Below are 19,211 nucleotides of genomic sequence, written 5' to 3' on the forward strand. Positions count from 1 at the left end.
AGGGGGATAAAATGATCTAATCACGCAGCTCTTCGAGACTTTACAAATGTTATTGGACCAAAAATTGGCTCAAATTCTGACAGTCAAACGAGACATTGTGGAATTTATCCACCGTTTTACAGAGACTTCTTTCACAATGAGTCTATTGTCTATTTCTCAACTGTTTCCGGCGCATTCGTGACGTCAGTGACATACAATGTGACGCTTCAGATAAAAATCACAGACTGCCTTGTCTGTGGGAAGTGGGAACGGGGCCAATAAGCGATTTTTTAGCAGGTTTACCCGCGTTTAAAAATTTTTTTGGGAATTTTGGATGAAAAGCAGTATTACTTGTGTGACAAGATGCCCCGCTCTCCCCTAATTGTGCCACTATGTGACCAACACAGGCTCCATAAATCATTTTATTTCATTTTTTCAACACAAACAGACTCCATCTTGCAACACTCCTGTCTGACACACAGTGGGGTGTAAATGTAAAAGCACTAATGAATTGCCCCTGCCCTCTCATGTCCTCATGTCTTCATGCCTCCTGTGGTTAAAGGTTTCCTGTGTAACGTTCAAACACTCTGTAAAAACCAGCTCCCGCCGACACCGCTGGATTCCTTCCTCTCATCTCTGGAAATGCTGATAGATTCAAACGACCGCACGGAGCAGCCGAGCAGCCCGGAGGCGGCGTGAAGCTCTCCGTCCAACCCCACAGACAGGACACTGTGTGGGACACACGTGTGTCTCATTACGGGCCGTGTCCTGACAGACAGACCCGCGGTGGTTTCCGTTCGGAGGAAATGATGGAGAAGGAAAGTTTCTGACGCCTCTCCGGGTTTTGTTGGGACTGTCCGCAGGAAAACTGGAGATCAGTTTCGCTCTGCGCGTCCTCGTCTTCAAGCACAGATACTGTACATCTGAAAACATCTGTATGGATTTGGGATTAACACTGAAATGTCTCAGGATTGGAAATGCAGCTCCACGTTTATTTGTTGCTTTTTATTATCACGACAGGTAAGAAAATCCGCCTGAACTCTCTCTCTCTCTCACTATGGTGTCACTATGAGCCCTTTATCGGACACACTTTTAGCTGAAACTCTTGTTTACTTGTTTGTCACTTTTTAGTTACTTCACAAGCTCTTTTGTCAACATGAAGAAGGTTTATAGGTTGCCAGGTTTGTGTGCTTAAATGCCTCAAGCCCAGACCTAAATCTTATGGGTCATCACTCTGTTAAAATAATATGAAAGAAGTTTGTTTTCATCTATTTTAATTAGAAATGCTACAACAAGTCACTTAAACGATTTAAAGACAATTAGTTGACAACTATTTTAGACTGTCAGACAAGATTTGCTGCTTTTCTTCGTTATTTATGATAGTAAATTGAAAAGTCTTTGGGTTTTGGACTGTTGACTGGACAAAAAGCAACTTTAAGACGTCACTTTGGGTTTAAGTTAAGTCACAAGCACTACTGTCCATATGAAATTGGTTTATAGGTTGCCAGGTTTGTGTACCTAGAGATGAGTTTTGTGGTAACCTGAATGTCTTTAGTCCAGGCCCAAATCTAGGTGGTCATTAGGTATTACAAGAATAAGAAAGGCTGGAGGAAGATCTGTCAAATGTTACATAAAAATTTAACTTTATCTCTTTTTACTTGAGCTGCAACGATGAATCATTTAATCTATCGAAAGAAATTAGTTGCCAACTGTTCTTTCAATCGTTTCAGTAATTTTTCAAGTAAAAATGTCACATTTTACTGGTTCTTATTCATTAAATGTTAAGATTTACTGCTTGTCTTTGTTATTAATGATGGTAAATGAAAAGTCTTTGGATTTTGGATTGTTGGTAAGGAAAAAAGAAGCAATTTGAAGACTTGTGATGGATATTTTCCACGTTTGTTTTTAATTTTATAGAAATATTTGCTAGTTGCAGCCCTACATTTTATCATATTTCTGAATTATTATTATTATTGATTTTGTGAAAAATACCCCTTTGGATGAACTGTCTACAACTTATATCAGTAAATGTTAAAAAAAATATCTCACTTGATTGGTACAACATCACACAGCATCTTCTTTTCTTCCCTCAGATAAAACATTGGCCTTGTCGCACCACCACTGTGGCGGAAATGTCAGCCTGGACCGAGAACCCGCTGGACACATCAACCTCACTTCACCTGGACTTCTTACTGACACCAACAGACTCGAACCCGTGAACGACCACTCTGATGAAACCCTGCATGTGTCAGTTTGCGCTTGGATGATAGACATTCCTTTGGGTCGGACGGTACTTTTAAAGTTGGAGAGTGGTTCTAACATATCAGTGCGCTGTTTCTGGAATGAGGAAGATCGGGTCCTGGAGACTGGGGGGACGTTTCTGCTCTCTGGCTGTGATGGAAACAAAGCCTCACTCATCTGGACAGGAGCTGGACACTCAAATGCAGTTCAGCTGTCTTATTATGGTGAGAAACTCAATTATCCAGTTTAGTTTATTGAGTCAACGTGCCCTACTTCTTTGCAGTTGTGCCCTGATCACGAGAGTTTGATCTAATTGTGGTTGCCTCGGTTAATACATGAAAAGTTTTTACAGCAGAAGTGTTTTGGTTACTTTGGTTCTTATCACACTCACTGTGGCATGAGAGAGAGATGTCATGTTGTTGTGATTTCCACTCTGTCTCTCCTCACCCTGTCCCTCTCTGTTTTTGTGTTGGTTCCTGGTCATCCAGTCCAGGAAGATGAGAGGAATTCCTCGGAGGGCCACACCAGCCCACGCTCAGACCGAGACCTTGTACGTCGCTCTCAGACAGGAACCAGCTTTACAAGCACAGCCCCTGTTGGTCAAGAGGTGGTGAGAGGAACCGAAGGGGGCAAGGGTCGCCTCTTCGAAGGTCTGGAGGAGTGGAGCTCCGGGCCTCAGTCTGAGTCTAGTCCCTCCTCTCAGGACCGGGGGCTGCCGCACCCCACCTCACCCCTGCAGGGACTCGCTGCGACTGGGAAAGCCGATATGGAAACTCTCCCTCTTCCTGAGGAAGAACCAAACAATAGAGCGGATACATCTGGAGCTGCTCACCTCGCTGATGGGAGAACACACCCCTATTTTCAGCATAGTACAGACACACTGTTTCACACATCACAGTCGGCGAACACAGAAACAAACTCTAGCAACGAGCTCCTTCAAACACAGATGGCACTGAAACATGCCACGGACAAATATACAATCACTCAGACATCTAACATATCAGTGGCGTCCACCTCCAGCGTCCCACCTCTCACTTCTTCTCCCCCTGAGCCACAGTCCTGGACTCCCTGGGAGAGCGGCACCATCCTCAGTCCACGTGGTGGAACTGCCAGTGGGTCACCTGGAGAGAAACACTCCTGGAGGAGCCAGCGAAGCACAGATGGACTTAAGTCAGATCTGACCTCCCCCATCACCTCTGACCCTTTAAGCACTGACACTGAACCCACAGCGTCATCATCCTCAGAGGGCTCCAGCAGGACTCATTCGTACACTGCTGTTGGCACCATGGAGGCTGCGTCGTTTCATCCAAACACAAGTCGAACTGACTCATTCGCATCTTCTGCATCAGATGTCACCAGTCAAACTTCTGCGTTCGAGTCCTCTGATAAATCGGAAAACACGGAGACGCTTCACACTGTTCACAATTCGTCCACAGAGAGTCGGACAAAGAGCGTCACACACTCTCCACCTCCGTACACGTCGTCCATAGTCACACAGACAAGCAGAGAGGCAGCAACACAAAGTACATACACGACTGACACGCTCCCCTCCTCCTCTGACATTACGAAGGCTGATGACTGGAAACTCACGGCTTCTTCCTCTACACCCAGAGTCCAGAACTCAACTATGACAGGAAGCACCGCTGACACTAAAACTTACACACTGCGTCCCACTCATGATCTCTCGCCTACAAGTTCACAGACTCCTCTTCCTCACACGTCATCCAGTGCGTCCACGCACTCACCTACACCTTCATCCACACTCCAAACACACACCACTTTATCTGGTAGCTCACATTTCACTTACTCGTCATCAGCTTTGCCTTCTACTTCCACTGCATCTGCTGCACTCACAACCCTCATACACCAGAAGACCAGCTCACAAACATCAACGATCAAACCTTCACTTACACCTCACACAGAAGAAAACCACCTGTCCATGCCGGCGTCTACTAAAGTCCCAGCTACACAAACACAGTCCCACGACTACATTACTACGACACGTGCTTCTCTGCTCTCGCTCACTACCGCAAAATCAGATGATGGACACGGAGAGGTAGTAAAAGAGGATGAGTTTCCCAGCAGCACAATCACACACACTCCCACAGCTGGACCTCCACCGTCGACAACCCCACATCCCAGCCAGGAGAAGCAGACAGCCCTCACACCTACTGTCCTAACCTTCGTACCCACGTGGAGCCCCAAAACTAGTCAGACGCCCAAGTTCTACATTGTGCCCGACCAGCCTGCAGCCATCAGAGGTACTCAACATATCTAAGTGTAATTAAGTTATAGGTTTGGGTGTCGAGGCCGGTTGTAATGTTATTATTTGCTTGCTCTGCTCCAGTGCAGTCGATTGAGCTGCTGCTGCAAATCATTGTAGAAGAGTCCAGATCGGCTTTTGAATCTGACTTGGAGGAAGACACCGCCGCCTGGGTGAGAGATCATTTATACACACACACAAACACACACTAGATGTGTTTACATGCACCCTAATATTCCACTAATAATCAGAATAAAACTGCCTCATTTAACCACATCAGTAGAAGAGATTGATCTGAATGACTTTTCAGTCAGATCGAGAGGAGTGGTGTGAACATTAGATAATCTGTCCAATAGGAAAATATTAGCACCTAAAAACGATGTAAACGCTTTTATCCGAGTGTTTCTCTCTGGTCGGAATAAATATATTCTTTCTGTGTATGTTCGCCTCATGATGGGCTAACATTAGGTGACGTTGCTTCTAGGAGGGACAGAAACATGGTGGCAGAAAAACAGAGCTTGTCTGTGGCTGATTTGTTGAAGATCTTGTCAAGATTTAAGGACTGTTGAACGCCTTAATGGTCAAAAGGCTCGAAACGACTTGTTGTTCAAACAACTGTGTGAAAAGATGAACAGGAAACGCAAATATCTGTATCATCTGTTCTATTTCTGGCAGATAAGACGCTTCAAAGCGAGTGGAACTACTTTTGTTTTATTCTGATTTAAATGATTAAATGCTTTGGGGCACGTAAACACACATGAGATCAGTTTGTTTAGCGTCCGTGTAACTCTAATCAGAATGAATTTATTGTTATACAATAGATTTATAGTTTTACTGCTGTTGGCTGCTACAAAGTTCTCACTCCTTGTTTCTCTCAGGTGGAGCCGTACCTGCAGAGAGCCCCGGGGTTCAGCCGGCTGCTGGGAGTCTGGAGCAGGTGAGGTCTTGTAGAGCGTGTCCTGTTGTCAGACTGTAGTCAGCCAACAGTTTGTGCCTCTCATTTATCACCATTAAAGTCCAGTCACAGAGCTAAACATCCAATATTCTGAGTTTCTGAAACAATACCTGGTGATTAAAAAAACCCAGAAGGTCATTAAATAAAACTAACTGTTCTGAAGGTTTTTCCATAATCCTCAAAGACTCTTTTGACCATCTGTATGTCTATAAAAATAATCGGTCTGCCGCATTGTGAACAAAAACATTATTACCTGTTTCTGAAATTGCAGCTGCATTTGTTTTCTTAATCCAGGTTACAGGAAATGACTCATGTCCTTGCTCTTTTTAGCCATGCTAAATGGAGCGGCAATTTTGGTCGGTCAGTCCGGCTACCGCGACGGTCCAGACGGAAATATCTCGACAAATAATAAACAGATTACCATGAGATTTTGTACAGATACCCATGGTGCCCGGAGGATGAGGATGACTCTGGTGACCCCTTCACTTTCCTGTAGCTCAATGTTGTTTTCACATTAACATGGAATAGATTGGTACAATTGTGGTACAGACGTTCACGTCCCCTCAGGATGATTTGTAATAACATTGGATATTCCTTGACTTTTCTCGAGCATCATTATCAGGTCAAAAAAGTTATTTGTATAATACAAGGGAACGGACTTTAACATTCCCTATGTCTGACCTGTAAAACTCCTAATTTTAAAGTAGGTCATCAGTTTGATTCCCTCTGCTTAAACAGCCTGGGTTAAAACTTTTTAATGAAATAAGAGTATTTTTTGCTAAGCAACGGACATGGCTAACAAATGATTTAATTAGCCTACAAACAAAATATTAAAAGAGACGGAATAAGGTTGTTCGAGGGCCATATTTGGCCCACAGGCTGCCAGCTGAATAGGTCTGCTTTAGTTTATGACCAAATGCTTACAGAATTAATGACATTCCCACCAGCGTCAGCTCTACTTTGTGTTGAGCACTAATTAGCACAGTGGTTCCCAAACTTTTTCTGCAAGGCCACCATTTTTGTAGATAACTATATCTTCAGGCCGCCTCTCCACCCACACACATACATACACGTCCTTTGCTTGCAGACTCTTGTCGAATTTATTGTGAACATTGTTTGTAATTAATACAGAACTGCAACTTCAGTGTAACATCTTACTGAAACTACTAACTTGTTTATCTTCATACGGTCAGAAGCCAGTATTTGGAATATTTTCTTTTCATCCAGTTTGTTAGAAGAGTCTTTGGGGATTTTGGATTTACCTTCAGAACAGTAATAAGTATTTTTACACAACTTTCTGAGCCAGATATTTACTTTTTTTTTTTTTTAATTTGATGCCCAGCTCTGTGACTCGAATATAATGGCCCTACACAAGAGGCAGAAAGGTGAATGTGCTCTGCTGTTGTTGTTTCAGTGGCCATGCAGTTCAGAGTCTGGTGGAGTTTAAAACCAGCGGGGCTCTGCAGTGGCTCAGCATGACGGGACCCACATCACTGCTGGAACGAACGGGACTCGCTCAGGCTGTTCGCGAGGGGAGGAGCTTCAGATCGTCCAAGATCACCAACGTCACACTGGGAGGTAAGTCTGGGTAGAGATGCTCACATGTAGACGGCCAATTAAAGAGTCTGACCACGGACTTTTGTCGCACGCCGTTCTCCGTCTCTCTTCTTTCATTTCCTGTCATCTCTGCTGGTTAGTCGTCAGCCACTGTGTACTATATTTACCTGAGGCAGGATTCCTTTCTTAACCTACTTACTTAATTAACCCAGTTACAGGCAGACTCATGTAAACATCATAACTCGGTTAGATGGACTCAGTTAAGCTCACAATCCAGTTATGAGAAATCTCATTAATGCGCCGACTTACTCGGATATTAAACTTGTTATCTACATGGTACTGATCTGTGTTTTTACAGTCAATACACTCAGTGCTTCATTTGTAAATAAGGAGCAAAGAGAGAGTGCTGTTTCGGTGCGTCAGGGGGAGAGAAACAAATCCACGGAAGGCATCTATTCCACATTGGACAACGCATGGGTGCAAGCTGTTGGAACTAAATCAAACTAAAACTGTCATCAAACAGAGCATTATTTATTTACATTAATTAACCAGAGTGTTCACAATAATCACTCGTAATCAGCAGGGAGAGGCACATAGAAACAGCCGTTTACGGTTAGCAGTGCTCTCTCTCTTTGTCTCGCTGAATGTCCCTTCTGTCTGTGGATCATATAATTTACAACCACGACAAAGCAATTGGGCTAAGAAACCAAATGAAGTGACAAGTTCTGTCTGTCTGTCTGCCTGTTGATCAATCTCCTCTGCTCTGTTTCAGTACTATGGAAAGCATCACACCTACACACAAACACACTAATTTCCAGCCACACTCAGAAGAAACACCCACTTGTTTGTGGGGCTTACATAAATCATACGCCAAATATTTAGACACAAAAAGCATTAAACCACATTCCAGCATAGCTTGTGTGATGTGTACCAAGCTCACACACTTCAGGCGTCACTGAGTGACCGAACCGCTCTCTCCCTCTCTCTTTTTAAAATCAAGCTGAAGAGCTTCTGCGTTGTGCTGGAAGCCGGACTTTAGACTATGTTAGTGGACTCCATAGCTACTGTTGCTCTCTGTTAGCAGAACGGAGAGAGGCACTGCATAAAGTCACATCCTTTGGACTGTCGCGGAAAACCCAACCTGAATAGTTCACAAAAAATCAGCAGCTTTAAACTACTTAAACAAGTAGTCCACAGGCTTGTATAGGCAACCGAGAGAGACAGGCAGGTCTCATTTTTCACGTCACGTTACTATCCGCTCACATATAGCCACTAAAAAAGTGATTGATACGTGTAGATTACTAGAAATTGTTACAGAGACCTTTTAAAATGCATCTAAAATAGGCAAACAAGCGATATATGAGTAACTTGGAATTAAAAGAATAATAAAATAGATAACATTTATTTACAGATGTTAATAGTGACAAAGGAGATGCCAGATCCAATAAAATAGATGGCGGTCCAAAATTCTGCCGAAACAAATTAATCCCTAAAAAAACCTTTTATAAAAAGAAACAGTTTGATATATCTTACTCATTTGTTCCATAATGCCCCATTGTTTTCTAGAAACTATAATGATAATAGGTGAGTCACACTGTTGATCTGGGTGATACTGGTATGTTCCACATTCATCATCCTGCTGCCTTGAAACCCCCTCACCAGTGCACCTTATTTGTGTTAATCCACAGCTGAAAATACAGTGGAAAAAGATGCCGCCTCAAAAATGAGTTCAAAAACAATGAATACAAGGTGTAAAGAAAATGATAATAATCTGGAATGGAACAAGTAAATATGGCTAAAAAAACAAGTCCTATTTATCTCACTGAAATGCTGCTTTGTAGATGATTATGTCTTATATTAGGTGTTATGAGACATTTTTGACTAGAAATTAGAAGACATCAATAATGAGATTTTGAGTTTTTACAGTCTAGTCCACCTATTTTATATATATTTTAAATTTTTTAAAACTTTTTTACAGTTTTCATTACAGTTTCAGCACTTAAACAGTCACATTCAAACACAAAGCGGAAGGATGAAAAGGGGAGAATAAGATACATTTTTGATTTAGACGGTGTGTTCGTGTTCAGATCACCTCACTTTGCTCGTATAGCCCGGGCAAGACTCTTTTAATAAAAACAACTTTTTGGAGGCTCAAGGAGTACGTTATCTGTTCCATCTGGTAAATTTCCTGTACCTTCTCAAATATTGTGTGTTAGGAGGTTCAGGTTTTAACCACCTATTTTTGACACCAGTCTCACCCTTTAACTTCCCTCCAGGTCTGCAGGGTGAAGTGTGTGACTGGTTACTGCAGTGCCCAGCTGGCTACAACTGTGTGTCCCGGCCCGGCACTTCAAACTACAGCTGTTCTTCTGTCTGCCACTTTGACTACTGCCACCACCACGGCATCTGCACACACCACCCGGGCCAACTTCCAGTCTGCCGGTAAGAACAGAGACACCTGCTTGTACACTTATTTTCTATCTCTGAGAAAGTTTTGTTCATGTTAGTGTCCTCTGGTTTGTGCACTAGCTGCCTTGTAGGAGAGGACTTCTGGTACATGGGTCAGAGGTGTGACGTGAAGATGACTCGAGCGCGGCTCGTGGGCGCATGTCTCGCCATCCTACTCATCGTGGTGACGGTGATAGGTGTTTCGGCGTTTGTGGCAGTGCGACGATACCGAGCCATTCTGATCCAGGCCAAAGTAGATCAGACTCGGAGCAGGTATGCACAGACTTTATCATGTACACACTTAACATTACAGCTCACAAGACACCCTACAATACAAAGATAAATATACATGACTATATCATGTTATTAAAACCGTATCGGCCTTGGAGAAGATCATTTGTTGTCTGGGAAGAGAAATCCAGACACTGAGGTGGTCATAACTGCACGTACGGTAATTGTAATTACAGTAATGTCCACTAGGTGTCACAGTCTGGCTGCAGAGCCACATACTGAAGATGAAAGCTGTGCTGTGGTTTCTTGGCAAATGTTGAGGCAATCTGGATGAATCCAAATGTCCACCGTCCCAATATATGTTTTTTTACACATTCAGTGTTATCAGACAGGACTTCAGGTCTCACTCATCTCCATCAAAAAGGATCAAAAGTTCTGTTACCCACTGCAAAAATTATTTATCAAAGGTTGGCCTGCTGACTTTGTCAATTAAAGCAAGATCAATACCTTTATAATACCACATAGAATGCTGTTTAATACCAAACTGGCCTAAGTGTGATGATAAGTAAGTGTGATTTCGATTTGATTTATCTTGTTTTTGTGTCATGTACACAACCCTCACTGGTTTACAAGACACAAAAAATGCAGTTAAAAGTTATAGTTTACTTTGCAGCCCGGTCGTAAACAAAATATTCTGCCTTCTCTCACAAACTTGGCAAACAAAAGTATGATGGTAAACCAGTAGGGACCTGGATTTATTTGTTATTGTTACACATTTTTTAAGCACTTCCCAAAAGTAATGTAGCAGCATAAAATAGATTTTAAAAGATAAACCTCACTACATCAGTAAACTTACACACCAAATGTAAATATTATGGCTTAAAAACTGTGTGTAGCTTACAGCAGACTTTCTTCTGCTTTATTATTATTATTTTTAATTTATTGTCACATACATTGTTATAACCTGTGGGTATGCAAGTATGAAAGTTCTGGCTGCCACTAATTCTCATTCAAGTTTTAGGGAAAAACACATCCTGGCTTGTTAGTATTTATTTGAACCAATCACAGTCGTCTTTGGTGGCGCTAAACCAGGTTGCATCAATGCTCCTGCCTGCAAAATTGTGTTGGGGGGGAACTGTTTTGCACGTGTGGAGGCGAGCCTAGGCATTAAAATGGCTTAATCCCTCAAATAAAAACGTTAACAGTTGCTAGCTTGTTTTGGTTAGTACTGCAAGCGACCTAGTGTTAGAGTAACTTGTGAATTTCAGCTTGTGGGCTAGGGGAAGGACGAAGGGAATGCTGCCCGGAATAGGCGCCCAATGACAGGCTTTATACTAATGATCTTCATCTGCTGAGTTACTCTAGCAAAAAGTCTACTTAAGGTCCCCTGTGGACTCAATGCATTGTGGATGTTTAAGCCCTCGACAAATGCAAGTTGTGTAAGAAGTGTGGACTTTGGGATTCAGCCTCTTGAAGTTGTATCGGTCAAGATTTTTGCGGAGACATTTGTCGTCTGAACCTAAGCCGGAATGCAAGACAGAAGAGTTTATCCACCTTAACGCTCAAGTTTCATCCTATTGAGATTAACTCCGACTCAGACGGAGAAAGTTCAGACAGGAAGTGATAAGTCAAAAGTTAAGCCTTAAATCCAGAGTGTTAACAGTTTGGAGTGAGCGTTCTGTCCAGATAACGCTGGACTCAAGAGCTTTACTTTCTCCAACGGGCTCACGCTGCAGAAGGCGATGATGAAAGATGAAATATCTTTAATCAGGCAATATGTGCTTGTTGTTTGTCTGACGAGATGTTCCTTCTTACCAGGCAGTTTTATGTTTGTCTTATTTAGCTTGTTTCAAGCTATTTTGTCCTTTATTATCTTAATAAGATATTTAAACTTAGTGTGATTTTACTGCTGGTTCTGAGTGACTTAAGGCTGGTCTAGGGTTAAAATTCAAATTTGAAATATTTTCTTCCTGCTTTAAGTGTAGCTGTACAGGTTTTGAGATTTCTGTGGATTCTTTGAGGCTAGATATTTTTACTTTTTTGAAAAATATTGTGTGTTTAAGTGAAATTTCCCAGTTCTGTTGGCAGATAATTTTGCTCATTTTAAGTAATATTTTCCCAATTTCATCCCTTTTTTTTCCTTGTTTTTGAGAGCTGACAAAGTCAAAATACTTCTTTTTTGCATTCGTTTTGAATGTAATATTATATTTTTTTCATTAAAAATGATTATATGTCGATCAGTTTGATTGAAAAGATTAATTCTTTTTGTCATTTGTATTGAAAAAAAATAATAATATTGCATTAGAAACAAAAGCAAGTATTTTGAACTTGTATATGAAATACACTTACACACAAATATTTATTTGAACTCCAGATTGCATATGATACATCAGGATCTGTTGTGTGTGCAGCTACCGCAGGTTCAACCATTTTGATGAGCTGTCAGGACGCTTCTGGTTGCGTTCGTGGGCAGGATCAGCAGACTCGCTGGATAATCCTGCCTTTACACGCTCCGATGAGTTACTGCACCTGCGGGCGCTCGACCGCCCCTGCTGTTACCACGACGACACGCTGTCGCTGGCATCCACATGCCCGAGCCACGGAACACGACTCAATACAATCTACCCCCACAGGTACACACACACACACACACACACACACACACACACACACACACACACACACACACACACACACACACACACATCCAATAGTGCACATCAATATGTTTGAGAGTATCAGTACGTTCATGTTATTGATCCTGCAGGGTGATAAATGTCTGTCAGTCTTCAGGTGATATTCACCATCAACATGAAATATATGATACAATATACATATGATATAACACACATGTGCCTGTAGTCGAAGTTTACATCATATAAAGCAACATCAGATTTACTGTAAGTGATGACTAATTAAGGATGTAATGATCAAGATAAGAACAAGCTAAATGCATACAGCCTGTTGTCTAGAACTTCTGTACAAAGTGCCCAGGGCAGTCATCACTCTAAGGTGGATAATATGGAGAAATTTGTGTCTGAACAAGCTGGATTGGAAGAGATCCACTCCTGCTTCGCACGTATCCAGCACCACGCTGGCCTGACAACAGCTCACAACAGCTCTCTTTGAATGCAACCTTTATTTTTTTTGGCTTAAATTATTTCGAATGCAGGTTTACTCTCAGGGTAATGTTAAGATTAGATCTGTTGAGCAACCAAACAGACCCTGCTTAGTGGAATATTAGTCCAACAGTCGGCAGTCGGCCGAAGTTGGGGCCGTTGGTGAGCGTCTGTGGCCCTTGTTGTTGCGGTGTGTGCCTCACCGTTGCCACTAGGTGGTGCTTGTCTGCTTTTTGGTGGAGCCAGAGGCCATCATTGAGAGGAATCTGTCTGATTGGCTGTTCGGCTAATTGAATCAGTGCATGAGAAGAGAAACAGAAAGCACCTTGAGCGTGTCCCTGTAGAAGCCTATATGGGATGTCCATTTAATGCGGTTCCTCCTTATTTCTTGTCTCCGCCTCTTTGCCAGTGCCATTTGTATTTTTTTATCCGACATGTTCTTGATCAGAAAGCATATTTTAGCAAAATTGGTATCAACCCAATGTTTTCTTTCATCCGCCCTGCTGCACCATCATATGATGTCAATTCAGCAAACCAAGTACCATTTTCTCCAACTTTCCGAGTTGTTGTTCTGATTTCAGGGGGGCGTTCACATGAATTTTGGCAGTCAGAAAATATTGTCCGAATATACTGTCACCACATGATCAGTTTCAGATATAGCCATAGACTGTACTGCCCAGTCCCTATCTTATTCACCTAATCATTTAATTTAATGTCAATATAGAAATATAGATTATATCAGTTGTCTTTAAATCTGTAATGATTTGATGCTGTATTCAATTTAAGCAAAAGCAAGCAAGTTAAAAATGAAGCAGAAATAGTTAAAACACATTAAACTGAGTGTATCATTTATTGGTTGTTTAAATATTTACCAGTAATCTTTCTCCCAAACTGCAGCTGAATAATATTTCTAAAACACAGAAGTTCAAGTCATCATTAAAACCCTCCAAAGTTTCTCTTGACAAAAATGTAAATGCACATCTGTAACAGGGCTGCAACTAGCAATTATTTGCATTGTTGATTATTTTTTCTCCAAAAAATGAATTAGTTGTTCGGTCTATAAAATGTCAGAAAATCTAGATCAGAGAATTATTTCTTAAAAAATTACAATTAATCGATTATCAAAATAGTTGCCGATTGATTCAATGTTTGAAAACTAATGTATGAATCTTTTCAGCACTAGTCTCTAAGTATTTACACTGACATATAGAGTGTAGACAATAATCCTCTCTGTATTCCCTGTAGTTCTCAGTATGGCTGGAGGGGAAGTGAGATGAGCGTGGGAGATGGTGTTTTGGACTCGGGTAAGGCCAGCGACCTCTCTGTGTGTAGCTGGCCTGTGGAGCCCATCCAGTGGACTCCCTTCCCACTTCTGCAGCAACTGGCTTCCCACAGGACACCCACAGTGAGTGTTTGAGCGCCCTGTTCAGACCTGGTATCTACATGCATCCTGACTGATCCAATCACAAGTGGACAGCTCTAAGACGCTTTGAGGAGGCATTTGAGATCCAATCACTCGACCACATTCAGAGACTCCCTTACAAATTACATGGTTTTAAGAGAGAGAGACTTCAAAAAAGCTTTTCCAAGCGGCTGTGGAAATTCTAATTAATTCATGCCTTCTTGGAAATTTGGCATTGAATTCAATACATTAAGTTGTTTCTTTCCTTGTAAAAATTGTCAGTTTGTAGCAGCAAAGCTGGACCAGCCTGTCTGCTTCTATGTCCCCAGACTCCCTTAAAAAAAAAAAAATGTTTTTGTATTTCTCGAGTTAGGAGAAACTTTATAAATTTTGAAAAAAGCTGGGTATGAAAAATGATTTCTTTGTTGATGGGCTAGCTGTCCACTTTTGATTGGATCCCTGAGAAAAGATGTTGATACTAGATCTGAATGTGTGATAGATAGATAGATAGATAGATAGATAGATAGATAGATAGATAGATAGATAGATAGATAGATAGATATCTGGTCTCATTTCATTATGTGATTATATGCTGTTCTCCTCTGAAACCAGGTGAGGATGTCAAGGCCACGGTCCTACTGTGAAGGCATGGAGCTGGTAGACATGGGGAAGAGCTGGACTGCGTGACACACAAGAATCAAATCTGTTCTGACACTGGTATCTGCAGCTAATTTTGCTTTCAAGGCCTCCAAATGTTCTTGTTTTGTTGATAAAACTGTAAAACAATACTTGTAAATGTGTATATAACTGTATATTTGTTTGTTAAATTGTTGTCTACTCTTCTGTCCATTTCTTATATGTGCACTCTGACAGGATGAAGGATACACTGTAAAAATAGAAAAAACAAAGATGCTTTCTAAATGTCTATGGCACACTGATATAATGCTTTAATAAACCTAAATCTTATTCAGGGTAAGAGCGAATATGTTGTATTGTTGTTCTTGCTTTTGTCTCTGGGGTCATCATGTAACAAGGAAAGTTATTTGTGTTGCACATACACAAAAGCAGTTAAATCTATTAATGCATTATAACATTTTACAGTAAGTTTAGCATAAACAAATAAATATAAGGGAAATTGAAAAGATTAAAGAGAAATAAAGACAAGATAGATTAAGATAACAGATATGGAAGCTTATTCACTTCTTTCAGATAGTTGGATAATAAGATTGACACCAGTCTCATCACTGTACGGTGAAAGAAATACAACCAGCCGCTGGCTAACTTAGCTCAGTACAAAGACTTGAAACTGTGGGAAACAGCTACGCTGAATAAAACGAGTTTGTGGTGAGGGTTTATGTGCCAAACTATGTCCTGGGCACAGTTAGTGTCTGGATTCTGATCAAGAAGTCAAGAAATAGGTCGACAAACAAACGAGATATAACATGTAAGTAAGTGAGCTCAGGAGGAGCTGATAGATGGATTTTATTACCGTTGCAAGACCTCATGCAAAGCTGAACCAAACGGCTGCTGATTCCTGACTTCATATTTACCTTAAAGGCATGGGAGTGGTGTTGATGTTCTCATCTATCTTTCGACAACAAAATGTTTATTCTCACAAAATGTTGAACTGCGTTAGTTCTCCTTTAAAATCCAATCAAATGTTAATTAAAACATACACACAGCATAGAATAAAAATGAAAGTATGACTATTTAAGAATGAGACTGAGCTTTATTGTAGTGGGAACTACCACAGAAGAAGTTTTGAGTTATTTTCCAGGTGTCTGTATGTAGTAGAGTGAGCAAATGAGAATGGGTGAAATTTGGGACAGGAATGAATAGTTTTTCTTCATGACAACATAAGCCATAATTTATGTCGGAAATGGACGTTGACATTTTTCATGACGACCCTGCAGTCTGTGCTGTAGCCAATGGAAAGCCAGAACTGTGTCTGTCAGTGGGCAACATGAAGAATGTTTCATGGTGATCAGTATTTAATGTTTTATTAGGCTATAACTAATCAAATCTCTGGTTTAGTCTACTTTTTGGGATGAACATGGTAGGATTCAGGACAGCTGCATATGATTCAAGGCTGTCCTAAATGTCTGGTCGCCCGAGTCTGTGGCCAGATCTGCGATGCGATGGCGCCACAGCAGTGCAAGACGTCGTCATGGAACTGTACAGGTATGTAGTTAGGCTAATTTCAAGATGGGCGTGGTCTCATGTAATGGATGTAGAGATGACTCAGGAGTACTCATGTAATAATGTAGTGATCACTACTGAGTAACCTTGAGTCAGAAGGTCAGCACGTTGAAATCTGGTCCAGCCAAAACTAGAGCACTAGTAGAACCAGGGCAAATAGGAAACTGCTCTGCAGGGACCTCAACAGGTTAATCTTTGTACATAATTTCATTAATCACACATTTAATAATATGCACATTATATCTTGCATTCTGACTGCACCTAATCTGGGATCCTGTCTGTAAATCTGGTTTTGAGACTTCATAAGAAACCCAACTGGGCACCCCGACCTGGCCATGGTTTAAGCTCTGTGGTGCATAGGAAGCACATTTTGCATGTCTGTGTTTACTCTCTGGGAATGGTTAACAGACATCAGATTACCTGAGAGGTCTCATATAGTTAGGGGCACTATTCTGGAGAAGAAATTCAAACTCAGAATTATAATATTTACAAATTAATGAGGTAATAATACAAACTCAGAATTATTTATCTTTTCCATAACTGAATACACATGCTGTTCTTAGAGGAAAATAAAGTCCAGAACACTGTTTGAAGCTGGAAAAAAGGTGGCAGGGTCCGCCAAATATAAACAAAGTAAAACAGTTGTTTTGTTCTTTCAGGTCAGTTTGTTTAGGCTTAAAACATAGTCAATGAATATCTTTCTCCTCTGGTTAAAATTTCTTCCCCAAAACTACATAGTGCACCTTTAAAGACAGTCAGAGGTGTACTTCGGTCTTAACCACTAAGAGATTTATTGACTAGTAGTTATTTAAAGTCTTTTATAAGACACACTGGAGGCCACTGCAGAAACCTGAGAATTGGTGTGATGTGTTTATTTGCCTTTGTCAGATGAAGTTAACTTGGACTTCTCAGATAGCTGTCTCGAACTGATGTCGATGATGTTCTAATATTACATTTCAAAGAATATTTCACATACCTTCTTCCTCTCTCTTGCTCACTCAAGCAGACACACACAAGCCACACCTTCTCTCGATGCTGTGATGAAACTCAGCCTGGCATGTTGTACAAGGCAAATATGTACGCTGACCTTATATTGCACTCATATAATTGTCCCCTATCCTGGGAAAAGGAGCGAGGGAGTGATCAAGAATATATGTGGCAAATAAAGGAAGAGAGTGAATGTGTGTTTGAAGGAGAGAGGGTGCAGAGGACAGGGAGAGGGATGAGTGAAAAGTGGACAGAAGCTACCTGCTAGCTTCTTCCATATACGGTCTTAGTCAGAGCCGGGAGCCAAGCCTGTGAATTTCTCTGACTGTGCGAGTGAGCAATGCAGGGAGCGTGTATACGCGCGTGTGTGTGTGATTGTGTGTGTGTGTTGTAATGCATGCATGAGTCATGCACGCCACCGAGTTTTGAAATGGCTTGAGGAAGGGCATGATGTGTCCAGAGGAAACACTGACAAATCTCTGCCAGGCAGGAGTTCAAGAGTACAAAGTTTGAAAAAGGGGGGAAAAAAAGAGAAAACATTGATGTTTTCTCCCTTTCTAAATATAAATCTATGGGTGCTAGTGAAGGACACAAATCAAGGTGAGAAGTGGTGAAGCAACATGCACGTTCACTCACACACACATGCGTATACACACACACATGCGTATACACACACACACACACACTCACACACATGTGTACACACACAGCCTTAAAAAGGGAGATTCATTCATTTCCTCAGACTGGTCACATGACCCGAGCAGTGCATTCTTCCCCCCATGTGACTCGCTCCAATATCTCCTTATATGGACGTCATCCAAAGGAACTCTTAAAGGGATGGTTGTCCTGCCCTGGGTCTATACTTGGTGTGTGTGCATGTAAGTGTGTGTGTGTGTGTGTGTGTGTGTGTGTGTGTGTGTCTAGAGTAGGATAATGCCAGTCTGAAGAGCCAGCTCCCTCATCAGCTCATTCACTCCTCTCAGTGTTGTCCTTAGCTGCTCCATACCTGATGACATATGGGCCGAATGTGTGTGTTTGTAGGTATGTGTGGTCACTTCCTGCGTGCATCTGCAGAGGTGAAGTCCTGTGAAACCTACTTCCTGTCTCTTTCGACGTGCTGGCTCCCATATATCCTTATTAGGAACACATAGAGCCAGTGAGAATTCCTAGTGTAAGTTTATGAGTCTTTGTCCGGTGCCCTTATTGAGTTAAAACAGCACCCTGACCCACCCACTTAGTCTCTGGTCAATTTACAAGATGAGCTTTGCATGAGTAAGTGTAGACAGTGTAGACATCTAAACAAGTATTTCAGGTTAGAGGGTTTCCTTGTTTTATAGATTTGGGTGTGTGCACGAGCAGGTGGGAGACTGTATTTAAAAGTGAGTCACATGGCTAAATTGCATAATAGGCGTTGCAGATGCATTCTGACACCAAATATAGGTATGTCCATCTAATGACACACCAGTCTATTGCATCTCATTGAGATAAGCCCCTGTCACTCAATTAATCATTACCAGGCAAGTGATGAGAGATAAGAGATTTACAGCTTCACAGAGTGTTTGCTGTAAACATACCTCAGTTTAACCACGCTGACACTCTGCATGTGTGTGTGTGTGTGTGTGTTGTGTATGTGAGACAGTGGTATGCCAGGGCAGACGTGTCAGCCAGGGTGTTAACAGCGCTGTCAGTGACCCTGAGATTGTTGCCACCCCATGTCCTGGCACTGCTAACCACGAGTGTCTGCCATGAGTGAGAGAATTAGCACAGTCTTGTGTGCGAGCCAGTTCTGCTGCATTACTTAATTTAAATGAATCACGGCCTGTGTCTGTC

General features: G+C 41.6%; 1 protein-coding gene across 1 annotated transcript; it reads left to right on the forward strand.

Moving 5' to 3' along the window:
* The first annotated feature begins 859 nt into the window (after nt 1-859).
* LOC141001901 (uncharacterized) lies at nt 860-15,180 on the forward strand. The gene is made up of 11 exons (XM_073473094.1): nt 860-999; nt 2,073-2,444; nt 2,709-4,481; nt 4,568-4,656; nt 5,362-5,420; nt 6,853-7,016; nt 9,272-9,437; nt 9,525-9,716; nt 12,086-12,307; nt 14,039-14,198; nt 14,808-15,180. Exons 1-11 carry the CDS (start codon nt 957-959, stop codon nt 14,880-14,882), a joined length of 3,315 nt encoding a protein of 1,104 aa, XP_073329195.1. The 5' UTR covers nt 860-956; the 3' UTR covers nt 14,883-15,180.
* Nucleotides 15,181-19,211: the final 4,031 nt, after the last annotated feature.

The sequence above is a fragment of the Pagrus major genome, chromosome 1 (assembly GCF_040436345.1).
Source record: "Pagrus major chromosome 1, Pma_NU_1.0".
NCBI lineage: Eukaryota > Metazoa > Chordata > Actinopteri > Spariformes > Sparidae > Pagrus > Pagrus major.